Source organism: Globicephala melas, chromosome 5, assembly GCF_963455315.2.
Source record: "Globicephala melas chromosome 5, mGloMel1.2, whole genome shotgun sequence".
Taxonomy (NCBI): Eukaryota; Metazoa; Chordata; class Mammalia; order Artiodactyla; family Delphinidae; genus Globicephala; species Globicephala melas.
In genome coordinates, this window is record NC_083318.1 from 92048351 (window position 1) to 92074848 (window position 26498).

Genomic DNA, 26498 nt, shown 5'->3' on the forward strand with positions numbered 1-26498 from the left:
AGATCAAATGAAATAATCATCTCACCTGAGCTAATGTATGTGACTTGCTGAGCATAATACCTGGCAGAAAACAGTGTATGTTTGTGTTTGTGTACATGCACATTGTTCAGCCTTTCTCTCCATTCCCACTAGAGCAGCAGTCCCCAACTTTTTTGGCACCAGGGACCAGTTCCAGTTTTGTGGAAGACAGTTTTTCCATGGACAAGGGAGGAAGATGGTTCAGGCGGTAACTCGAGCGATGGGGAGCGGCAGATGAAGCTTCACTCACTCGCCCACCGCTCATCTCCTGCTGTGCGGCCTGGTTCCTAACAGGCCATGGACCGGTCTGTGGCCCAGGGATTGGGGACCCCTTCACTAGAGTACTAATCCAGAAAAATGTAACTTCACATTTCCATTACCACCCAGCTCCTCATTACTTTTCTGGCCTCAGCTCTCTTCTGATCAGGTATGTTTTCACCCAGCAGTCATATGAATAACTTTAAAGCACTCATGCTTATCCCCATCTTCTCCAAACTCCTGTAGTAGATCTCAGTCTGCCTCTATTCTTTTTGCTTTTAATCCTATACTACCTTGCACTTTTATTTAGTTGTTCCCTACTAAATTGTATGCCTCTGTAACGTAAGCTTCTTGTCCTACATTTCTTTTGTCTCTCCATCCCATACCAGGTCTCAGCCTTCTTAGTCATATCATTGGTCATTTGTATGATCATCCTCGATACTTATAAATCTCTTGTGTCACTCTTACATTACAGAAGCAATTCCTTATAGTTGCCCTAATGGGAACAAAATCTCCCACTCAAGGTGGCATCCAACACATTATTAATCTACAGCAACCCAGATTCAGTAGTGATACATCCATTGAGTCATACATTGATTTGCTCAGCACATACTTCTCACTCAACACACCTTCCAGGTACTAGGGATATAGCCATGCACAGAGAGACAAAGTCCCTGCTCTCACAGAACTTATATTCTCTAGATTATATGTCAAGGTAAGCTTCTTTTGGAAATGGTTTTGGTACTACTTATTCCAAATGTGTGTTCTACAACAGGGGTCCCAACCCCTGGGCTGTGGACTGGTAGCAGTCCTCCGGCCTGTTAGGAACCGGGCCTCACAGCAGGAGGTGAGCGGCGGGCGGGGGAGCGAAGCTTCATCTGCCGCTCCCCATCGCTCCCCATTGCTCACATTACCACCTGAACCATCACCCCCATTACCACCTGAACCATTCCCCACCCCCACACACATCCCCCACCCTGTGGAAAAATTGTCTTCCACAAAACTGGTCCCTGGTGCCAAAAAGATTGGGGACCGCTGTTCTACAAGATGGGAAAGTAAGAGCATGTTACCAGTTTCTAAGGAAGTAAGACTGTTTTGGAATGACATCACTTTTAGAGAACTATTAATCTGTGATGACATTGTAAAGAACCAGAATTAGACTGGCTCTCTACCAACTCAGCTTCTGTGTTAATCATTTTAATTTGATGATATGTGTCTTAGTCAGTTTGGGCTGCTATAACAAATGACCATAGACTGGGTGGCATAACCAACAAGCATTTATTTCTTACACTTCTGGACACTGGAAGTCCAAGATCAGAGTGTCATCACAGTCAGGTTCTGGTGAGAACCCTTCTGAATTACAGACAGCTAATTTCTCATTGTATCTTCACATGGCACAAAAAGCTAGAGTTCTCTGGGGTCTTTTTTTTTAAAGAGTATTAATTCCATTCATGAGGTTGGAACCCTCATGACCCCTAATCATCTCCCAAAGGCCCCGCCTCCTAATACCATCACACTGGAGGGTAGGATTTCAACATATGAATTTTGAGGAACACAAATATTCAGTCAATAACAATATGGTTGATCAGTCCCACTCAAAATATCAGCTTTTTGTGGTAAATGATTACAAGGTAGCTCAAAAGTTCAGCTTTAGTATAAAAGAAGATCTAACACTGTAGCCCAGAGGTGATCTCTTCCAGTCATTTTTTAAAAAGCTGATGGAAATTGGCAAAAGCCTCTGTTAGAGAGACTATTACTAATACTGTGGTGATAGTGCTACATATGTCATTTCAGAAAGCAGGTAGAGCCACTGATGGTCACTATGAAACCCCTACCAGTGAGCCAGTTGCCACCTTGTTACTTACAACATGGGCAAGATGCTTACTGTGAAGTCTATGTCTTTGAAATCAGGTCAACCTTTAGAGACATACTTTTTAGTAGAACGTATTTGACATTGAATGATCTATCTTTTTAGAGAAGAGTGAAAGTTGAAGCACAAAAAGGCCGTCTACCAGAACAGGAGAAGTGCCTGATGCCTCTGCAAGTCTTTCTTCTTCTTTTATACTGAAGGATGAGATTTCTTTCTTCTTTTTTTTTTTTTTTTTTGTAGTTGTTTCTCAGGACCTTTTAAAAATAAAAGTATCTATGGAAGGGAAATTTTATCTCCTAGTGTCTTGGGTTGATCATGACAGACTACTGGGATCAAGACCCTGCCAAGAGATTTTGAGAAGACTCCAAACAGCCTATCTAGTTTACAGATTTGCCACTCTATTGTACAGATGTTCAGAAGCTTGAGGAAAAGGATTGGGTAGGAAAGTAAAAGGATTGGGGAGAATGACAGGAGTAAATGATAATCTTTTGTAAAGGAAGTCATGAAAGGAAGATATTTTTAGTTATGTTGATAGAGTACTAGAAATATCCTAGCAGTGATTCCCTACTCCTGCCCACCAAAATAGAAACTGGCAGTGGTGGCTGATACCATTCATGGTCAGAAAGGAGGTTCCTCTGGTGGGTCATAGACAGAGTTTGTAGAAAACAATTTCAAATTTTCATATCGGGTGATTGATTTGCTATTTGGCTCCATGGAAAGCCTTCCGAGTTGTATGAGTGGCAGTTTTGGATATTCCTATCTATGATACAGTAGCTGGATATACGTAGATTTGATTTAACATAAGGAGAAAAGTAACTAAAGCAAAAACAAAAAAGAAAGAAAAGGCTTAGCCACCTTACCCATTCAGGTAATACAGTAAACAGGTGAAGGAAGTCTTTGTAAGTACAACTTATAGAAATGTGACCAGAGTCTCATATTCTTGTCCCCAGTAGGGCGTTAACCCTGTCTGTCCCATTAACACCCCACTGGGTGCCATGATAATGAATATCTTAATATATGTAAAAAAAAAAAAAAAAAAAAACCTCGTAGAAACCCCAGGAATCAGGCAGCTAGGTAATTGCAAGAGAAAGCATAGTAAATTGTCTGTGGGGCACCTGATTCCTCGCTGCCTTGCAAGAAGTCAGTGGCGAGCCATTCACTTCTCAAGGAGCCCTTTACTCTGTCTGGCTCATCATGCTCTCAAGTGCCATTTTTTTATCAACCATATGAGAAAGTAGAGTGTTTTCCATACTATCTCCTGAGTCATACTATTTCTCCAGTCTTATGCCAGTCAGGTTTTTCTGGTTGTTATTCATGCACTTCATTTTCCTGAAGCGTGTCTCCCCTTCATTACAGTGGATATGTTTGAGACGTCATGCCTAAATGGATTGCATTTAGACGCAAGGGGGAATCTCCAAGCATTTAATTTAGGCAATTGCACATGTATAGGAGGAGGCTGAAATTCACATGAAAGGAATGAGGAGTTTTTCCTCTGCTGCTCAGTTGCCACAGATAAGGAATCATCCCTTTTTCCTTTTGGAGAAGAGGGTTGGTTTTAAAAATTAGTTGTAGCATTGTTGGAAATCTGACATGGGCTATAGAGTACTTCCTTGAAACAGACAGAGAAATGGACAAAATATAAAGGGAAATAAAACAATACTACAGGAACTTGAGATAGCAATTCCTCCTCTTCCACCCAAAAACAGATTTATAAAGCACAAATATATTCTTTAACTTTGCCAGAATATACAATTTCCAAACTGTATTAGCAAAATTAAATTCTGTTTAGGTACATATGGAGATTCCATTATTTGGGAACTTTGGAGTAGTATATCATGTACGATAGCAGAAATTCACTATCTGCCTAAGAATTAGTGAGTCTTCCTAACAAAGTATTTTAGATGAGAGTTATTAAGCTCAGGCCCTGGGAACCTGGGAACGTAAATTTTCCAGAGGAAATAATGACACAGAACACACAAGCCAGAGACATCCTGTAGTGAAGCATGGGTTGCTGGTGCCAAAAGGTTAATGATCACATACTTCTTCCTTTATTCCTACCTTAATTGTTAAAAGGCATTTTAATGTCTTATGTTGTTATAAGTATCCTTCATTAGTAATATTTCCATACCTTGTGTGACCCCTGGATTTTTTTGAGGTACACACATACACTGAACACAGTTTCTTTCATCGTCCCTCTCATCACCTCAAATTTTAAATTTGAATATCTTCTGCTCCATACCTATTCTTCTTATCATGACATTGAAAGATGGTTGACTTCAAGTAAGAAATGTTGGAAATTATGTCAAGCGAAACCTGTGTTAATTCTTCCCTTTAGGAATCTGAAGCCAATAACATGATAAAAAGTAGATGTCTCTATAGTGGAGAAAAGGGAGCACAGCAGATTAGATAGATATTCCAGGCTGAAAAAGGATTTCTTTAATGATAATTTAATAGCATTCAAGAACCTGAAACTTTATGAATATATAACATAAATTTTTCCTTTAAATTTCCTTCTGAAAATTATTTAGTAGCATACATTTTTCTCTCCAATTTCTTATCTTGCAAAACTGGTTATTCTTAAATATATAAATGCCTAGGTTCATTCACAAAAGATATTTTTTTAAAAGCTCTTTCACCCTGAACACAGTAACTACAGCTGCCATCACCCAATCTAAGTTTCCTGACCCCTCACTTCGGGGTCATGCAGCCCCTGACCACCTTCCTATCCTCATCTCTTTCTACTCTCTGTTTCCACCATGTGCTTTGGTCATAATGAACTTCTTTGAGCTCCTGCATTGCATCAGCTTCATTGTCAAATCCAAAGTTCCTTTGCTTTTATTATTCCCGATGTTTGCATTGCATTCTCTCCTTCTTTCTTACCCCCTCACACATCCATAAAATCTTGAAGATTTTCTGTCACTTTACAGATATTTCTCTGACACCCATTTGATTTGGGGTGCTCCCACAAGAACCAGAATTTATTCCCATCTTAGCACGTCTCACTTTATGTTGCTATTGATACTTTTGTGTTCTCCCTTCTCTGTCCCAGGTGATAAACTGATCTCATTAGAAAAATGTACACAGAATAGGTAGTTTCCCCATTTGACTTATCCTGCCTCAGAATATTTTTTTTCCAAATTTTAAAAATACTTTATAAACAAGGTCCTACTGTAAAGCACAGAGAACTATATTCAATATCCTATGATAAACCATAATAGAAAAGAATTTTATTTATTTATGGCTGTGTTGGGTCTTCGTTTCTGTGCGAGGGCTTTCTCTAGTTGTGGCAAGCGGGGGCCACTCTTCATCGTGGTGCGCGGGCCTCTCACTACCGCGGCCTCTCTTGTTGCGGAGCACAGGCTCCAGACGCGCAGGCTCAGTAGTTGTGGCTCACGGGCCCAGTCACTCCGCGGCATGTGGGGTCTTTCCCAGACCAGGGCGCGAACCCATGTCCCCTGCATTGGCAGGCAGACTCCCAACCACTGCGCCACGAGGGAAGCCCCAAGAATATATTTTTTAAAAGTATGTATATATGTATAACTGAATCACTTTTGTATTGCTGTATAGCAGTAATTAATACAACATTGTAAATCAACTATACTTCAATAAATAAAAATAAAAATACTTTAGCCATTGCTCTTAGGTTAAATGCCCCAAATTTTTAGCATTGTCTGCTGGGCTCTACATGAGCTAGACTCACGTCATCTTCTGCACTCTTCACTTCTACATGTCAGCCCTGCTGGCCTTCTTGTAGTGTTTCCAGGAGTTCACGCCATTTTCTGCCTGGGGGAAAGGTTATTTCCACCTCTTTGCAAACATTGTTCCCCGGCCAAGAACACTGTCTACTCCTCACCTCTCCATTTCACGCGGAAAAGATTGGTTCATCCTCTGATTTCTGGACTTGGCAGAGATATACCACATGTGCTCAGGCTCAGTTAGGTCCTCCCAACACGTTCACAACTGTAGGAAACATTTTGTTTGTAGGATATTTCATAGCCTTAGCTCAGTTACTACTTAGGTAATTATATTTGTAATATATAGCCCCCAACTAGACTGTAAGTTCCAAGGGACAGTACCTATGGCTGTCTTTCTCATGAAACTTTTGCTGTAAATTTATCCAGGGCAGTTCTTAGCATGTGTGGGAACAGTGAATAATGAGGTTAGGAAAATATGCCAGGGTTAGGCAATAATGCAAACGTGGATGTAGGGCCATATCATAAAAGGTCCTAATTGCCATGACAGTCAAGATTCATCAAATGTTTATAAGCTGAAATGATCTAGTCTGTGTTTTAAAGAATAAATCTGGCAGCAGGTTATATGGCTAATAAGGTAGAGACTGAAATCCAAGAGTGATTATAGTAGATTATAAAAAATGACTATACTATCTTCTGTTCTCATAAGCACATCCTCTTGGCAATGTGACTTTGCCATTCTTCCTATTCCAGGCCTTTAAATTTGAGCTTGACCATGTGACTTGCTTTGACCAATGGGGCATTCAAGTATTGCACACTGGGGTTTGCCTGGGACCTGACTGGGAAAACTGAGGCCACCATGTGAAGTAGCCTTCACTGAAGCAGTGAATTTTAACCTTGTTTTAAGTCTACTCTACACAGTTTATATGTATAATACTCCCCCCTACCCCCACCAGTTAGAAGCATCTCTCATTTCAGCAGTGATTCTCAGTGGTGTGTACTGGAATCATGTGGTGGGAGGGGGCATATCTAATTTGACTACAGTTCTCAGGAGATTCCAACATACTCTATGACTACAAAGTGAAAATCACTCTACAAGTTTCATGGATCAATGAATGAACAGTTTACGCAGCCTGGGGAGCTAACAAGTACCACTAAGAAAGTGACATTTAGCCAGATCTGAAAAGGAAGAATAAGTATTCATCAGATGGAGAAGTGCAGGGAGTATATGTCAAAGAAAATAGTATGTACAAAGGCAAATCTTGTGTCCAAAATGACTGATTTTAAATGGTAATTTCTTTCCTTTCTATACAATTGAACATACACTCTCTAATGTCTAAATCTGGCTGGTAGAGCATTATTTTTAAGTAAATCTATAGAATATACTTTGCAGGGTCAAGAGTTTACAGAGAGGTCATTCAGATAAATTATCATAATTGTCACCTTTCGTCAAAATATTCTTATTATCAGGTAACTGCTTTAAACATTATCAAGTCATTTCCATCTAAATCTCATTCCCTAGAGTAAGTTCCACACAGGTAACAATAGGAGTTGGTGATTATTTTACTTGCCTCCATTGTCAGTTTCAGTAACTCTAAAATCATGTTGACTTTATGAAATTTCATCTAACTCTGGTTTTGAGATACCTGTTCATGAGTCTCTCTTGAAAGCATTGATATCAATCAAGATCTAATACCTGATTCTCATATATACAGAATTGTTAGTATTTTCCTTAAAACCCACACACACTCCCTCACAGTAAATAAATTTCTGAATGAAACTACTGCCTAAAAATTCTTCTGTAATTGTTTTCAGTGGAGCATGTAGTACACCTTTTCCTCACACATAATAGGTTTAATCTTTAATAGCATCATCTTCAACAAACAGGTGCAAACCCTTGTCTGCCCTCGGGAAAGACCAGCCAATGAGAAGTTATTCTGGTGATGTAATGCTTGTTAACTATCTCTCGGACATGACTGGGGAAGATGCTCTTCAGAGCATCAAACATGTATTGAATTTAACTCTCACATGACTGAGTTTAGCTCATAGGCCACTTCTGGTACTTCATAAACATGTCATTTAGGACAGCCTTCAAATAGTTATGCAAAATCCTTAGACTAGAGAATTTCTTTTAAGCATTGGCATCTGTACCCATTGGTATTGGCCAATGATAATTTCTCATCTCTCTTGAGAAGTCACTTCCATATCTTGGTCCTTATGTAAATAGACGAAGAATACATTAACACTAGCCAGCAGCAGAAAAATGTAACATTTCTTTCTCAGATGTAGAACCTAATGAAAATCAAATTAAAAGGAATAGAGATCTTATATTTTTTAAATCAGATTCATCACAACCTGCCTCTCATGACTGTGTACAAACTTCTCCTTCACATCTGCCCAGTTTATTTCAAAGATAAAAATATTTGAAACAAGTATTTATATAACCAGGTGTGTTCACAGTGATGTCATAAACTTCTGCCTAGTGAGTAATTTACAGGGCTCTGTTGATGCAACTAAATGCTTATGAATGTCCAGAGAAGTCCTCGCCCAGGTCAGGTAAAGACTATCACATAGTCTAATTCTATGAAGTGATAGACAGGACAGGATAAATGTGTGTTAGCTTCCACAGTAAAGTATGCAAAACTACAGACACAGAGCTACAAATTTCGGGTAGGTATTATTTCATGCAACAGCTTATTCTCATTCCCTATTCCTCCACCTCAAACCTCACTTTTTGAGCAAAAGAATGCAATAGTAAGCATGTTGTGAAAAACATAATTTGAAAGAGGAGGGTATAATACCGGATCAGTGGTTTATCTGATCTGAATCTCACCCAAAAAAAAAAGCAACTCAAACTGCTCATCCAGGGCTTCCCTGGTGGCGCAGTTGTTGAGAGTCCGCTTGCCGATGCAGGGGACATGGGTTCGTGCCCCGGTCCGGGAGGATCCCGCGAGCCGCGGAGCGGCTGGGCCCGCGGGCCGTGGCCGCTGGGCCTGCGCGTCCGGAGCCTGTGCTCCACAACGGGAGAGGCCACAACAGTGAGAGGCCCGCGTACAGCAAAAAAAAAAAAAAACTGCTCAGCCAGCTGAAATTTGAAGTGCTGGATATAATTCAAAGATGATGAACTATGAGTACTCACAGTAAAATTGTAGGAAAATTACTATATTAGAACTCCCCCCCCACTTTCTTCAGCTATTAAAATGAAATAATAATTAAATATTAATTATTAAAATGATCTGTATAAAGTTCGTGGCAAGTAGTCAACTGATAGTGGCTATGGTTACAACTATTATTCCATACATACATAATTCCAAGCCACTTCATTTTTCAAAGTTGAAAACCAAATTATATAAAAAATTATCGTACACCCAGAATGGATTCCCAATTTTATCTAACTTTTGATTGTGAAATAAACCATTTTATTTTTCATTGAAGATTTAGTTTGTACTTCTTAATTTGCCATATTATTCAGTAGTATTCTATTTTTATCTATTAATATTTCAAAGTGCTCTACAAATATATGATTTTACATACTATCAGTGTAAATAATAGTAGTATAGTATATTTCTTCTAGAGATCTGCTGAAATTTTTAAAGGCATTACTTCTCTAATCCTATAGAAAAGGTTCTGGAAGGCATTGTTTATGCCATCAAGTCAGCTTATTGGAAAATGAAAAATGCAGTTTGTCACCATCATGCAAAATATGTAGTTTGAGAATTTCAGTAAATTAACTTGAACTAAATTGTTTTGGTGTTGTTTGTATCTAGTCAAAAGCACTGACACATTCCTGCAAATTGATCTTAGATTTTAAATTTCAAGGGCTATTTAGTTCACATTATCATAATTTACTGAATGCCTCACCTGTGTATGGAGAAGTTCTCAGATTAAAAATGACAACAATAATCACCACGAGACTTAGTTTCTGCCTTCTTGGTGCCGGTGTCTAATTAAAGGAACAGCACAGTGTGGTAAATTCCATAACAGAGTTTGGTATAAAATGACTGGAAACATAGATGGTGGCACTTTTAATTCAATGCTGGAGGGGTGAATTTTTGAGAAAAATGATGGACAGGTAACATTTTATTGGCTTTTAAAGAATAATAAGGAATTTCTTACTTGGATAAGGTAGCAGCGTATTCCAGGTGGAAGGAATAACGAGAGCAAAGGAAGAAAGGAATGATAATTTGTAGCTATTTATGAAACAGCTGTTGACCTAGCCTAGTGTTTCTACAGCATAAAGTACATTGGATAGAAGTATGGCGGGAAAAGGACATGCTTCATGTATAGCGGCACATTTTGGAAAACTAACATATTACCTTCTAGATCACAGCATTCTTATCTTTTCTTTGTTATATGCCATGAGAAGATTCATGATATACACTAGCTGGATTTTGTGTGTGTGTGATGCCTTCAAGCTTATCTGGAGTTTTCTTCAAGTAAAAGAATATTATTCCTTTGCTTTTCCTATTATTAAAAAATACTGCATTATACCAATACACTTAAAATAAGGTAAATGTAAATTTTACAAACCATATTTCAAGAAGGCAATATAAATTGTACAAAAGTAATGCTTAATGAAGATTTAGGGGACATCTACTGATTTCATTTATGTAGAAGCATATACGAGCAAACTTGTAAAGGCAATACATCTAAATAGCATGTGATTGATAAGGTCAGAGTATGCATTAAAGAAGTATTGTCTATGCTAACTTTGTACTAAAAGAGTTATCTGGGAAAAGTTCATTATTCTTATTCACACGGTGAAACACTAAACCAGTAGGTCAATTCATGAAACCATTCACCTGTAATATTGTGGGTGTGAGAACATTCTTAAATAAAACTTGACAAAAATTCTCTGCCATTTTCTTTGAGTATATTCACTGAATAAGAAGTCTTCATTCATACCTTAGAACAGGACTATGTGTATTTGCTCAGTTAATTTTAATATGTTTAATGATTTTTATTAGACTTGCAGTGGAATGTATTATCCACATATACGTGATACTGCTTTTATAACAGGACTATTCTAATTTAACGGATGATGTGTGTTGAACTATCTATATCCTGTATCCCCTTTGTGACCAATATCATGTATTTTAGAAGTAGTTAACTGGAATTACATGTAGTTGGATAAATCATGGGTTATAGATTTTCATTATGTAAAACTAACTGAGCTGCGTAGAGATTCATCCTACAGCGTTGGCCTCTTTGTGTTCTTTCTATACACATTAGATATCATACACAGAAGTGTGTGTGTGTGTGTGTGTGTGTGTGTTATAGTCTACTTCATTCTAAAAATGATTTGAGGATGTTAGGGTTATATCTGTAATGCAGAAAAATCCACTGTATTCTGTTAATTAAACAAGGGAGCCATTCGACTGAGATGGCTCTAATGCCCTGGCTGCCTATGTAAGCAAACCAAAATCTGGCTTGTAGATTTTGCCTCAAGGTTACAAAATCAAAACCCAAGGACAACCAATCACAAACAGCCAACTAGGCTTAAAGCTATAACCAATCAATGATTTCCTTGCTTTGCTTCCACCTTTTCTCTGTAGGTCTCTCCTGTCGGTGGAAGCCTTCCTAGCTATACTTCAGGTTTGGCACTGCCCGATTAGACTCCATTTTTGCTCAGATAAACTCTTAAATTTTTAAAATGCTTCAGGTTTAACAGTTCAGTATGTTTAAAAATATGAAATTCTCAGAAAAAAATAAAGAATCCTTTCTGTTTCCTCCATCAGCTGTTAAGAAGAAGGCTAGCTTTATCACTCCAGTTCCAGGAGGCGTGGGACCCATGACAGTGGCAATGCTTCTCAAGAACACCCTTCTGGCAGCTAAAAAAATCATTTACTAGATCACATGAAAGAATAAAGCAAACTGAAGTCATGCTACGTATCTATTTGACAAAAGGCAAAAACCTTTATATTTTACTACAAAGCTATTTCTACATTGTATTTATTTTTTCACAGATGGAATCATTGTGGATCAGATGATTCACACAATCTTATGCATTTCCTGCTAATAATTACTGAATATTTTGAGTGGATATTGAGTTTTAGGAAAAGAAAACAAAACAACTGCAATGAAAACTTTGGTAACAATTGTTTATTTTGTGATTAATATTTGTTCATAACGTTAAAACTAATAAAGGGCTCATAATAAATGCATATATTTTTGACACAAATAGTGTGTTTTCAACAAACATTTTGTCAGACAAATAAGCTCCCTTGTAAAATGTGATTTAGGTTTTGCCATAATTATGGCCAATTTTTATATATTTTATGTACTATATCATATGATGAAAAAGAGTTTATTTGCTAAAGGAAAGATAAAATATTAAAAATAATATTTTGATCTCATATACTTCCCAAATGCATCCTACGAGGCATACTAATGAGAAATGATGCTCCATTCGAAGAAAGAAAAACATGCAAGGAAGGCAAAAAATGCAGTGCTACTTGGAAAGGTATTGATTATTTCAAATGGTGAATTACTACTTGCCAAGTAAAAATGCAATAAGAATGTGTTAGGTTTACATGCAATTCCTTTGTTCTTCTAGAAAAATATTTGGATAATACCTTCCTTGAAGAATAATGGAAACTCCAAAACCAAACAAATATACAAAACAAAACTAAGGTTGTATTTTCCCACAAATATCAGGAAAACACAATATAGTATGAATGAGGACTTCATTAAAGAATAGAAGTTATGTTTGTTCACAAATCTAGAAATCTAATAGAAAAATATGACACAATGTGCCCAAGCTAAGCCTTAGGATATGACTAAAAATCTATTGCTTTGTTCCTCACAGTTCTTCCTTCTTCTCTTATAGCATTTGGTTCTCAAAGTAGATGCCATGTTTCTAACACAATTTAAATTAGAAAAAACATGTGACTGTCCGTTGGAGGCTATTTTGAGACTACCCTGGGCATATAATTATATTGCTTTCAGGTCCAAATCCCAGTCTGTTTTTGTACCAGTAATGATTCTTACCCAATGCATGTCGTTATTAGTGTATACTCTTGATCATTTGTGTGAAAATAGACTAGATGTTTATAATTAATATTTCAACTGTATAATAAAACCAGTTTGGAAAGGAATACCTGTCTTCTTTTTCTTTAAGCTATCTGTAAGTTTCTTTGTTCATATATTTGTTATCTGTTTCTTCAGAGCATGCTGGGGAAATGTATAAGTTCCTCAAACATGAAAGAAAAGGTTCTATAGCCCATTCCAGATCAGTCTTTGTCTAATAACCCTGATAAAAGTTTAAATTTAAAGCTCCCAAGCAAACATTTCAGAAAGACCCTCTTTTTAATATTTAAGTGCCCCACGTTCGCAAAACAAACATAATGACCCAAAATACATTTACATGGAAAAGGTGAAGTCTGTAATTCTGAGCTTCCTCCTCCCCCACCCCCAAATGCAGGAGGAGTTATTTTTTGGAAATATTTTTCCCCTTTGGTGAGGCTAAAATTCAGGAGTGAGCCTTTCCAGAGACCAATTAAAACACTATAAAGGAAAAATTATCTAACATTTGTTAAAAATATAAGGACAACTTTATTCAGGACTATTGCAATGGGGTCGAGACTATCACAATAGAAGAGATTGAAAACTCTAAATATAGCTGAGACAGCAATGGATTTATAGGCAATGAAGAGAGTGAGGGGATCAGTAGATGGAAAATTACTGAGAGGAACTTGATTAGATAACAAGACTAGAGGGATTCTTGTAAACTAGCTTACCAGGATTCTTGTTACAGTTAGGCCAGATATCAAGGGTGGGAGATAGGGAACTTGATCAGATATGGCAGGGACAAGAGTGCAAAGAGCAGGGCAGGGGGATTCTCCAGAAACTAAGCAGATTTCTTTGCTAAAACTGGGCTCAACAGGCTAAGTTGATGCCTAGTTGAGAAAAGGAGTAGGAGAAGTCTAAAGTTTGGTCAAGAAGGGAGCCTTTGTCAACACATAAAGGAAATAAAGTTGGTTCATTGTTATCATGACTTTACTTATGCATATTTGGGGTCTATAAAAGACATGATTGTCTTGTGGAGGAGGTTTGGAGAAGTAAGTTCTCTTCTACACGTATCTGTAAAAAGGACCCCGAAGAATTAATGAGGATTGAAAAATAACATAAAGATATGGAGGTGAGAATGAGCTTAGCATATATATATATATATATATATATGAAAGCAAGGGCTACAGTCAGACTGAAATGAAAAGTGTTTGTTGCAGAGTGGTGGAAATATAGCTGGAAAACAGCAGAAGTAGATCAGAGAAAGCCTGGGTAAATCAGAATTTAGACGATATTTAGTCAGTGATGAGAGTTGTAGTTAAAGCCTAGAAGACGTTATCACTGATTATCATGAGGAAGTTGTAAAGAGGAGCTTATTTTGGAGAAGAGATAATATGTTCAGTTTGACATGTTGAGTTTGAGGTGATGATGGCATAATACATAAATAAAAGTCCTGACATAGTATCAGTCTGGTATGAGAATAATTCATGGCTAATGATGAAAACTTAAGATGCATCAACATGTGTTAACCGCTAAATTCCTAACCTTGATTGACCACTATATACACCCTGCATCTTTCTACACTTGTTTGATAGTAACAGCTATCTTTAATTGAGCACCTATCATGTGCTAAATGCTCTACTTTTTTGTTATTGTTGTTACTGACGATCCACATTTGATATATGAGGAAATCAACCCTTGAGGTTATTAAAAAGTCTCAGCAAAGGCCAAATGGATAGCAAAGGTAGAACTGGAATTCAAAGAAAGGTCTGTTAGGATGATGTGAACTGGAACCCACTCTCTTTTCATTCTATCACTCTACCTCCCCTCAGTGCCCACCTCCCCTGCCACCTAGAATCCTTTCTCTTATCACTGTATGTCTAAATTCTACTTGCTATTTAAGATTCACTTCAAATGAAACTCATCCATGAGAAATGCTGTGAGAGTTTGACCAAGTCCCACCCCTGAACTCTTATACACATTTATGTACACATTCATGGCAGTCATCCGTCTCTACCCAGCACTGTAGTTATGTATGTACTTTCCTTAGCCCCCTCTAGTTCTTTGAGGTCAGAGTCTATGCAGGACTTTTCTATTTGTCTTACAAACATTACATGTTACAGGCATAAAATGGTTTATGAATGGATGAAAGGCAACTGAATTCATGAGAATTACAGAATAAGTTTAGAGAGAGATAAGCAATGGGCTGATGACCATTTCCTGCCAATGTCCAGCAACAAATTTTGGCTATTAGTGAAAGAGCAAGAAAGAAAAAGGGGGCTTCCCTGGTGGCGCAGTGGTTAAGAATCCGCCTGCCAATGCAGGGGACACGGGTTCAAGCCCTGATCCGGGAAGATCCCACATGCTGCAGAGCAGCTAACCCTGTGCATCACAACTACTGAGCCTGCACTCTAGAGCCCGAGAGGCACAACTACTAAGCCCACGTGCCACAACTACTGAAGCCCATGCGCCCCAGAGCCCATGCTCTGTAACAAGAAAAGCCACCACAATGAGAAGCCTGCGCACCACAAGGAAGAGTAGCCCCCGCTCGCTGCAACTAGAGAAAGCCTGCGCACAGCAACAAAGACCCAATGCAGCCAAAAATAAAATAAATAAATAAAATAAATAAGTAAAAAAAAAAAAAGAAAAGAAAAAAGGAAGGAAAAGAGAGGAGAGATGAAGAAAGGAAAGGAGGGGAAAGAAAGGGAAAGTAGGAGAAGGGAAGGAAAAAAATAAACTTAACAGCAAGGGAAGGGAAGAGAAGACACTTCCAGAGATGCTTATAACTATAGAGAGATGAATAAATTAAAAAGATGAAAAATGGTCAGAGGGAAAAATGATAGTGGGGTGCTGCAGCTCTTAGCCTTCTTTTTGACTCTAACATGTATCAAGAATGAATACGAGTATCCGTGAGGCCATGTTACAGTACCCACCTCTCCCATTCTTCAGGATTGCGGAAGGACTCCCTGATGAGAGGATTGAAGATGTGAAGATAGGAGGTTTTCCTATATAGAGTGTAAGTGGGATCCATCATGATGAGTCCCAGAGGAAAAGAAACATATGGGATGACTTGGAGCTATTTTCTTAAGCTCAAGTGGTAGGTGAGTTTCTATATTATATGGCTTAATTCACCACAGTGGAGAAACATCTAGAGAGACAGTGGTCCACTTCTTTCAGCCCAAACATGTGTAAAAGCCATAATTCATTTGTTTAGATTCTTATGGTAAGGTAATTTACTAAAATCTTGATCTTAGGAGATAATCTGAATTTCTCTAAGGTCAGTATACTGACTCCTACCAGAGGACACAGCTGGGGAACTGGAGAGGGCGTATGATCTGGAATCTGAACATGGGCTCAAGTCCTGACTCTAGGGTGTGTCCTCTGGCAAGTCACTTAATTCTTTTGAGTCTTCATTCTTTATTTGTCATATGGAAATAAAAATAAGGCCTGTTGTTTATTTCTTTATTCACTCAAGACAGATTGATTGAGTATACTCTACACTATATATTAGGCACTGGATTTGTTGGGGCCGGGATTACTGAAGACAGAATTGAGATATGTATGAAAACCTTCTGCAAAATGCAAAGCACTGTCAAGTGCCAGTTAACAGTCACTATAAAGATGGTCGTGGTACTACGTCCCAGTCTTAGAAATAAACATATTTAACATTAGACCTAGCATCTTCCTCCTGAAACTGCAGTTGGCTGTGGTTTATCTAATCCTTTGTAAATGATTTTTCCTTAAATTCTTACCAGTGATACAGAGATGATTATTTGACTTATAATTCAAATATGATTTGCTTGGGAAAAACAGTATCCAGAATTTGTCTTAATAATAAATAGTTGTTTAAAACTCTACGAAAGTAGGAATATGAACTGTAGGCACATTTAAAGGAAGCCAAGGATAGTCTTTTAACTTTAAAAGGATGACTCTGTGGCAAGTGATTGCCCAAGGTATAATGAGTTCAACAAGCTCATTCTTGTGTGATTTCTAAAGCCAGCTTCATATTTGAATAGTGAAAGGGATCCTTTCCGGTAAACTGAATTTTCTGGGTGGACATGATGCAAATGACAACCTATCTTGACTTAAACAGGTTTTTAAGGTACAGAAAATATTAGCAATTGAAATTACTGGTCGAAAGTTGCAATACTTCAGCAAAACATATTTATAAATTATTTATAATAACTTGGGGCAAGTGAAAAATTTATGGAAGTTCCTATAGTCACAAAAAGTAATAGCAATAATTACATATTTTGGCCTTAAAAGTGGTACTTTAATAATCATAAGTAGATTAATAGTAAGAAAAATTTGAATGTTGTATTAAACTAAAAGCTTTCTATTCATTAGGTGTACCAAACATAAATATTTTAATTTTATCTTAATGGAGATGACATTATTATTATTATTATTATTATTATGATCATTATCATCATCATTATTTTAGTGCTTTACTGGTTCTCTCTAGAGCCTAATCATTAGGGCATATACTTAAGAACTGTAGTTCCTAGAACTCGGTAGCCTATTCCATTTACTCAGAAAAATAATAAATGGAAGAATGACATAAATGTAAATCTTATGCTCTTAAAAACAATTATTTTTACAGAAATTGAAATAGTAAAACTAAGTAGCAAAAACCAAAATGGAATATTAAACCTTTATTTTTACACACATTTAATTGTTCTCTCCTGCCCATAAATTACAAAATATCTTGATTTGCAGTGGAACCCAATCTGTACTGAAAAGTAGTGTAACTGACTGCAGCTTCAGGGATATTTCTTTTACGAACAGGTTAAGATGTTTCCGACTTTGGAAATATCAAAACTCCCCTTTCTTGGAATCATTTATAGGTCACTATCAACTTTGTAGCTGGGATAATTCTGTTCACACCAAGGGGGCTTTTCCTGAATTCAGATTCTTTTTTGTTGTTTTCAGTATGTTTACAGACACGATTATGCCCACAGGTAACAGGAAACCAGTGTTTCAAAAGAAAATTTGATCACACTGCTAGATAACACAGGTATCCTAAACAAGTACACGAATGCCTCAAGGCTTCAAGCTGCTGCCAGAAAGACATATTTTTTTGATTGGTAAGAACTGCCAGATGACGCTTCATGAAATATAAATGCAAGAAAGCCTCCGAGAGAGCTCAATAAAAGCCTTCCACCCGTCATTCTAGGAGGATAAGAGCAAGATACTGTTAACAAGTGCAGGAAATGGCTTTCGGAGTTTCAATATCAGTCTATATCTTATTCAATGGTAGGTCATTTCTTTTTGCTGTGTTAATTTTGTGTCATTGTAAAATGTGAATAGGATTTGTTTTATCTGAATTAGTGAGGAGTTGGCTTTTAGCAGTTGTTCTTCATGACAAAGATCCAAGCAAGGAATTTGTGAATTAATTTAGTTTCTTATGTAATGTATGTTCCTCTTTTAACATATTTTGACACCTCCTTTTCTGAGATCTTTATATTGTTTGTTCTATACAATTGAAGAGTAGTTGATACATATGATATGATAGTGTCCTTGTGATTGAATGAGTTTATAAAATGTAATAAAATTTATCTTATGAGTTTATAAAATTTATGTCCTCTTAATAATTAATGTGTTTCTACTTTCTCTGACTATAATGTAGTGAGTGGAACTGATATGCATGAGAAACTATCAAGAAACTGCCCTTGTCAGGTTATGGATTTCAAATGTAAATGAATTAAAAATAGAACAGATGTGGGACTAGATAGAATAACTTTTGATCTGTTGCTGGTATGTAGAAGGAGGCTCACCTGCTAAAGATGCCTTCCCTCCCCCCCCTTCACACAGCTGTGACAGCATTGACTGAAGAGGCAGCCAGGACTGTAACACCCCCAATCACAACCCAGCAAAGTGACTGGACCATTAACAAAACAGAAGGTATTTTCTTCACACTTTTGTATTTCAAGTGACTTTTTTTTTTAAGTGACTTTTTTTTTAATGTTTGAGAGAAATTTGGATTGTGATAAAAGCAACACTGGAAATTTTTAAATATATATTTTATTATTAGACGATCTTTTATCAGTATGCTGTCAAATGGAAGTGACGGGTAAATGTGTCAGCAAAGAATTCTCTTTTTAAAAGGAGGAAGTGAAGCAAATGAGAAAACGTTGTTTTCAGTTACTGTCCTGGATGTGAAACATGCCACCCTTTCTGCTTGATTCCTGCTGGATTCCCAATAACCCATGTGCTTCCAGAGGCAGTTTGTCCCTATTTTGGCATTCTTGATGAGTGATGTTATAGTTTGATCTGTGACTGTGAGCTTTGCAGCCAAATAAATTATGGCTACCAGATGAAGCCTTAATCCACTTTCCCTCATTTTTGGAAAGATCTTTCTTCTTGTCATTGGGAGCTTTTGTTGTTGCTTTAGTATATGCTATACCTCCCAACCACTTGTATCCAATTTTTGTTGTTGATGGTGATGATATATTTTATTATTGTTATTAAAATAGCTTCTGGCCACTGTTGAGCATCAGCATTTTCCCAAACTCTTTGAACTCTTAGAGGTGACCTTGGGAAACTTACCTGCCAAGACCTGTGTATCAGGTGGTTGTGATTCTCACACAAATCACATACCACCCCCTGATGTGAAGATGGGCTTTGTGACTTAGGACCAAAGAAACACCATATCTTGCTCTCAGAGCCACGCAAGTAAAAGAAGATCAAGTTAAATATTTTGTTTCTGAATATGAAAGGTAGTAATATTTAAGTATTCTTCATTTCACCAATAATTTTTTTTTTTTTTTTTTTTTTTTTTGTGGTACGCGGGCCTCTCACTGTTGTGGCCTCTCCGGTTGCGGAGCACAGGCTCCGGACGCGCAGGCTCAGCGGCCATGGCTCACGGGCCCAGCCGCTCCGCGGCATGTGGGATCAAGCCCCAAGAAGCCCTAAGCAAATTTTTTTTAATTTAAAATTATTGGTGGGGCTTCCCTGGTGGCGCAGTGGTTGAGAGTCCGCCTGCCGATGCAGGGGACACGGGTTCGTGCCCCGGTCCGGGAAGATCCCACATGCCGCGGAGCGGCTGGGCCCGTGAGCCATGGCCGCTGAGCCTGCGCGTCAGGAGCCTGTGCTCCGCAACCGGAGAGGCCACAACAGTGAGAGGCCCGCGTACCACAAAAAAAAAAAAATTTGCTTAAAATACTTTGCTCATTTGAGTTTTTGCATATATATCAATTTGCAAAATAAAATTAGTGAGGCTTTTAGAATAACTTTTAGCCAAATTCTTCATGTCTTGAGCCTTTAAACAAAGAGGAAACATCTTTGTTGAGAGATAATACTGTAGAGAATTAAAGAAGTACAGTTTCCTCTCAGTGACATAACAGTGTGTCCATCGCCACCTTTTCTCTTCCCTAATAGTGAACTGCAAGTCAAATTCTCCAAGTTACAGGTAATAATTATGGACAAAAGGGATTGAATATATCACTTCAGTAGTTTTTTCTTTGCTTTCTTGATGGGTGAATTTTAGTTCCCTGCTTTTCATTTAACTTAAAAATCTGAATCCAGTATCTCAGGAAAGTTTCATGAAGTTATAACTAATATTCTTCTCCTTAGAGGAAAGATGAGTCTCTAGTATATTCTTTCTTTGGAAATGTCTTCTTTCAATTCTCACATTTTCTAGTAAGTCCTGGTTCAGGCTTGGTTAATTGAACTTATTTAATCTTGAAGTAGGAAGAATCTACCACAGTTTATAATGAGAAATTCCCACTCCCTTAGAATTAATTATCAAGATGAGAAATTAGATTTACCATACCACAGTTAACAAAATGAATATGAATTTTAAGGTAATGTTGTGTCTTCTCAACCAAAATGAAGTTATATAACAGTATGTTGTTGGTGACTTAGTACCTAAAGATTTAGTATTTTCAATATAAATAAGTATGCCTTTTTAGATCTTTTTCTCCTGAAAACAAATAAGTATGATTCTCTTAATCTACTTAGCAAGGTGAATATAATATGATAACTAAGGTTGAGGAGATATGTTTATTCATAACAGTGACAAAAATAAAATGCCACTAATTCTTCTTGAGAAGAATTTAAGAATCAGTAATTAAAGTATACTAAAAAGGACTCATTTATGCTGTTTTGTCATTCCCACTGCATAAACCTCAAGGATAGTATAGGTATATGTCTTTAGTACATCAAGGAATGAAGGATAAGCATCCTGAAATCTAAGTATTTTGCCACAGTACAGCTTCCCAAAGGGAAGTTTCCCATAAAGAGGCTTCTGCACACTTGACCACAAAGGTTTCGCCAAGTGTGGTCATTTGCATAGTGTTAAAGCTAGAAATCAAAACCCAGGTTTTCTAATTCCAACTCCATGGCTTTTCCCACAATCTCATAATGCCTCTTAACTGAGTAAATTTTCTAATTAACATCTGAAGTTATTGTCTTAGCTATGTTAAGCCTGAGCCATAAGTTGTTTCTGGCTTCATGTATAGGTCATAACAATACCTCTTCTGTATAGGTCATAACAATACCTCTTCATAACAAGGGAAAACAATCCCTTTTCCATTAGCTACTTAAGGTAGTCTGCATAAGAAGAAGGGGGGATTCTCATCTCACTCTTCTCTGGGGAATGAAAAGAAATCAAGTTCATTATCTCCCAACCATAAATCCAAATCTTCCTAAGTGCTTACTTCTCAGGTGTAAAGGGGAGAATGAAAAAAATTGTATTATTTCATTTGTTTCCAGGCATATATTTGTATCCAGGCATATATTTAGAAAGCCTTGGCCAGGACAGCATGCTAAGACTAGAATCAATGCTGCCACCTTTTGGCAAACTTGTATCTATATCTTATTACATAGTTTCCAAAGAATGGAATGATCATCAATCTACCTCCAGCCCCTAATTCATTAATACGTCTTAGATGATATTAACCCAACCTTTGTAAATATAACCTGTCAAAGGAATCAATCAATAGTTCAAATGACAGAGCACTCAAAGAATATTCCTAAAATTAAAGGCCTTTCTGTATATGTGTTACAAATCTACTGTGGAAGTGTGACCCACCTCATCTGTTAATACTGTATCTCCTTTTTCTAGCTGGCTACACAGAAGGACCCATAGCGTTGAGGGTCTCACATCCTTGCCTGGAAGACCACCATAGTTACTGCATCAATGGTGTTTGTGCATTCCACGATGAGCTGGAGAAAGCCATCTGCAGGTAATTGCAAAGAACTTCCCAAGCCCTAGAGATGGGAGAAGGAGAAGGTATGCCTCGTTTCACATGGTGTTTCACATAGTACATTTCCCCACGCCTCCATCTTATCTAGTAAAAAAGGTACATGATCTGAACGTGATTCACCAATTCTCTTTGTATTTGAATATCTAAGGGGTCTTTTTCTAACCTACCTAGTTTTCATTACTCAAAAATATGGGTCCTAGATTAGCAGCATCTGTATAACCTGGGAGCTTGTTGAAAATGAAGAAGCTCACACCGTACCTCAAAACTACTGAATCCAAATCAACTTTTAACAACATGCTAAGAAGTTTCCAAGTTTTTATGGATAGATTATAGGATAAAATGAAACAGACTATGGCAAAAACACTTCAGGAATATAAAGTTCTAGATCAACTGAGATACCATTTTTATGATCGTTGATTGGCTCAGCATCCTCCTATGAAAGAGTAGGTTAACAATTTTCTAGATCAGCTCATGCAAGGGTCCTACCTTTCCCTCCTACCAGTGAGGGAAGTTGCATTAATATGGGGTCTTAATCAAATGATTATTGTAAAATACATGGCTTCTTCAATACATTTAATAGATTGGCTTTCATTTGGTATTGGCCTCTTTAATTAAAATCACTTTTTATTAAATTTTTTCATTCTTCGAAATTTGCCATTTGTGTTTCTATCATGAGTTTTAAAATTATACATTCTTTTCTTTTTTTAAAGGTGTTTTGCTGGTTATACTGGAGAAAGGTGTGAGCACTTGACCTTAACTTCATATGCTGTGGATCCTTATGAAAAATACATTGCAATTGGGATTGGCGTTGGATTATTATTAAGTGGTTTTCTTGTTATTTTTTACTGCTACATAAAAAAGAGGTATGAAAAAAATACAAATTATGAAGTCACTAGATACTCATTCATTTGAGAAATATTCACTGAGCCCCTACAATGTACCAGGCACTGACATATGTAATTTTTTTTTTTTTTTGCAGTACGCGGGCCTCTCACCGCCGTGGCCTCTCCCATCGCGGAGCAACAGGCTCCGGACGCGCAGGCTCAGCGGCCATGGCCCACGGGCCCAGCCGCTCCGCGGCATGTGGGATCCTCCCGGACCGGGGCACGAACCCGCGTCCCCTGCATCGGCAGGCGGACCCCCAACCACTGCGCCACCAGGGAAGCCCGACATATGTAATTTTTTAGTGAAAATATGGCTGTAAATCTGGCAAGTTTCTGCATATCTGTTTTGATGCCTTTTCTCATAAACCCAGACAAGAGGTAAAAATTTACGCACAGTTGCAATAGGATAGTTCCAATTTACAGTTTCCCTTCATCCCCAACTCTGTCTGCCTACATCAAAGTTATAAATGTGTAGGACAGTTGGCCCACAAGGGTAAAGACTAATGTGTTTTGTGCACAACTATATGAAGTGTCGAATACCATGTCTGGCACACCATAGACACTCAGTAATTATTTGTTGAATGGACAAATCAAAACATGAGTGTTAAATGAATGAAAATGTGTGATAAATGTGGGCCATCTTCTTCCCAGACATTAGCTGAGGGTATATTCAGGAGATACTGTCTACTGTTAAAAGCTAAACAAGATAAATTTGATCCACTAAGTATAAATTACTCATGCACTAATTATTAATCATTATTTCTGGCTTTTCCACACTGGCAATTTTTCCTTTAATCCATGTATAGGGAAAAGTCAAGAAATAATGTGATATACATTAAAGAAAAGGTATAAATACATTTCCCTTGCTGCACTCCATTAACTAAGTTGTCATTTTTAAAATGACCAAAAATTATTATACAACATTAAAAAAAAATTGCTTAATAATTGCATCTTAGAGGGCTTCCCTGGTGGCGCAGTGGTTGAGAGTCCGCCTGCCGATGCAGGGGACACGGGTTCGTGCCCCGGTCCGGGAAGATCCCACACGCCGCGGAGCAACTAAGCCTGTGCGCCATGGCCGCTGAGCCTGCGTGTCCGGAATCTGTGCTCCGCAACGGGAGAGGCCACAGCAGTGAGGCCTGCGTACCGCAAAAACAAAAAACGACAACAACAAAAAAATTGCATCTTAGAATAAAATCTGTTAATATCAATTGTGGATCAATTGATATAAAATCTGTTGTATCAGTTGCCTAAGAGACCAAGAAAGAAAATAAAAAAGGAAGTAAGACCTTTTAATATTAACAAGATAGCTGTCTGGGATCAGGTTCCCTAAAAGCTGAACCTAAGATAGAGACTCCTGACTGAGTGATGACTGGTCAAGGGAATGCTCAAAGGTGAAATCTGTAATGAAGTAGGAAAGCTAGAACAGAGGAAGAAGGTAAGCAAAGATGTAGTTTAGCTGAAGTCTATCCTCAGCCTGATTCCAAAGGGAGACCTAGAACATGACTGGCATCGCTGACCCATCCCAAGAAGGTGAGGGATCTTGGTTGTAGTACCCAGCATCATCAGGCATGGGTGTCAGAGTGCTCCTGGCAGGGGCTTGGAATCTCCTAGGAATCTTCAGGCAAAGTCCTCTCTTGGCTGAGGACAATCTTCTGGAGAAGGATGGTACTGTGAGCCTTATTAACTAACACCCACAACTGCTGGGGGATGGGTATACCAGTGGGTAAAGAGGATATGGGTGGGATACCAAGAGCAATTGCTACACCAGAGCATTTATATAATCCTCAATAAGCTATACAAACAGCAAATTCATATGAAAACCAATACTCTGTTTCAGGTGTCTAAAACTGAAATCACCTTACAATGTCTGTTCCGGAGGAAGACCACTATGAGGCCTTTGTAAGAAATTTTCATGAGTCATTGGTGAAAATCAGTGGGCCCAAAACTGAAATTTTCAAGTGAAACAACAAAACTTCCTAAGCTGACTAGAAAGTTGGGATCACGATGAAACAAGAGAATAAATTTCAACATTGGTCCTTTGGCTTTGCCATTTTTAAAGTGCCACAGGAGCCAAGGAAACAAGGTACAGTGACAGAGGTCAAGTTCACAGTCCTACTCTGGGTTTGTTGCTGTTGTGTGATTATTGTTCTCACTGCAGAGAGACTGAGTTTTGTGCTTCTGACTACGTCAGATGTGAAATTTCATGGGAATAATTATCAACCTTGCAGCCAGCCAAAGCAATGCCAAGCTTGGATCCTTCACTATGCTTGCTACCAGGATTCTGGACCACTGCTCTATGGACCAAATCCCAAACATGATGCTTTCATGGTGTCTAAAAGAATGCGATGTCAGCTATTCAGATGACATTCGTATTATGGCACCTCCAGTGAATCAAACTTATGATTAAAGTCTAAGCTAGAGAAAAGAAATGGAATGTCCAAGGCAAACATAATGATACCCAACTTGTGACAACACTGTGAAATATGGAATAAGCTAAAGAGTTTCTGATGACTGAAAGCTACCTGGATATTGAGCCCTGAGGAGGCAAAAAGGTTTTGTTTCTGCATGGATTATAAAATTTTGTGTTGGACTCACTGGTCCCCGAATGCTTATGTTCATCACTTTCTCCTATTGTTAGTGGAATTACCTGGCGATTATCTATTTGGACTGAAATTCTAAAATTCTACTAACAAATAAAATTCTACAATTGGCTCTGAAATAGAAACTGAAGAACTTGACATAAGAATTTTTCACCAGCCAACAGCGGGTGGACATTTTCTTTACCATTTCTGGGTACCGGAGAGAAGATTTGCACAGAGGGAGAGAAAACGGAATATTGGTAGAAATAACAATTTGAGAATTAGGGTCCTTCCTCTCTAATCATATTTCTTCCACCTAATTCGAATAGTCTTGTTCAGGTCCCTTAATTTCTTTGGGCTTTGATCAGTTTGTACAATGTCCTTCTAACTCTAAAATTTGATTGTGACAGAAGAGAGAATATTTTCCACCTCTCAACTCCATCTCTGTCCCTGATCTCACCTCTCACCCCACTGGATATCATCTTAGGTGTATATTTTATTATTTGGTTTGTAAAATAATAATTTAAGAATTTGTTTTTAAAGGAAGTAAAACATGAAATTAAAAATAATAATATCTACCATTTTTCTTTTAGATTCAATCTAAGACTATGGACTTTTTTTCTATTGTGGTGTAGATAAGCAAAATAATTTTGATCATGAGATGGGTTAAAAAAAGATCAAACATGAATATTCTTACAATGGTAGCCTAGTAGCAAGCCTTTCTCTTATATCAAGTTGTGACTTTTCATTCACTTCTAAACAAAACTACATTCTGCTTTCCTTTGAATAGAAGGCATTTCACTTGCTTTGTTTTTCCTTCAGAAGGAATTTAATGCAGATGAATTGCATGTCAGCACTTTCTGCATGACCTCTCAAAGTATGCAGAGGTTACATCATACCAAGGAGTGGGGAGATGAAGGTTCCTCCCAGTGACTCCAGTGACCGCACCTAGAAAGCTGGGCTTTTCCTGAGCATTTCAA

At 37.8% G+C, this 26498-nt stretch overlaps 2 protein-coding genes across 8 annotated transcripts in view; both read left to right on the plus strand.

The window, feature by feature from the left end:
• The window catches only part of MTHFD2L (methylenetetrahydrofolate dehydrogenase (NADP+ dependent) 2 like), a 137721-nt gene extending 126007 nt beyond the window's left edge, over positions 1-11714 (plus strand). For 5 of the 6 annotated variants that reach the window (XR_009564031.1, XM_060299471.1, XM_030877864.2 and 2 more), the window contains one exon: positions 11577-11714. Coding sequence is in view for 5 of the 6 variants with exons in the window: in XM_060299471.1 (XP_060155454.1) it covers positions 11577-11689 (113 nt within the window). In the remaining variant the exon portion in view is untranslated. The remainder of the gene's footprint in view (positions 1-11576) is intronic. The other variant, XM_060299477.1, reaches the window with a different exon arrangement.
• Positions 11715-17968: 6254 nt separating this feature from the next.
• On the plus strand, positions 17969-26206 carry EPGN (epithelial mitogen). Of its 2 annotated transcripts, XM_070045582.1 has the most exons (6): positions 17969-18102; positions 18661-18750; positions 21914-22034; positions 22766-22918; positions 23035-23230; positions 24777-26206. In XM_070045582.1, the coding sequence occupies exons 1-6, from the start codon at positions 18060-18062 to the stop codon at positions 24840-24842; spliced, it is 669 nt and encodes a 222-aa protein (XP_069901683.1). In that variant the 5' UTR covers positions 17969-18059; the 3' UTR covers positions 24843-26206. The 2 variants fall into 2 exon arrangements, with proteins under 2 accessions (XP_069901683.1, XP_060155462.1); XM_060299479.1 differs by lacking the exon at positions 23035-23230.
• Positions 26207-26498: the final 292 nt, after the last annotated feature.

Bases quoted from the DNA above. Each gene is read 5' to 3' on its own strand.
- EPGN (XM_070045582.1), top strand. From the start codon at position 18,060: ATGGCTTTCGGAGTTTCAATATCAGTCTATATCTTATTCAATG. The intron at 22,035-22,765 runs GTAATTGCAAAG...CTTTTTTTAAAG, and splicing joins CTGGAGAAAGCCATCTGCAG to GTGTTTTGCTGGTTATACTG. The intron at 23,231-24,776 runs GTAATTTTTTAG...ACTCTGTTTCAG, and splicing joins ACCAGGGAAGCCCGACATAT to GTGTCTAAAACTGAAATCAC.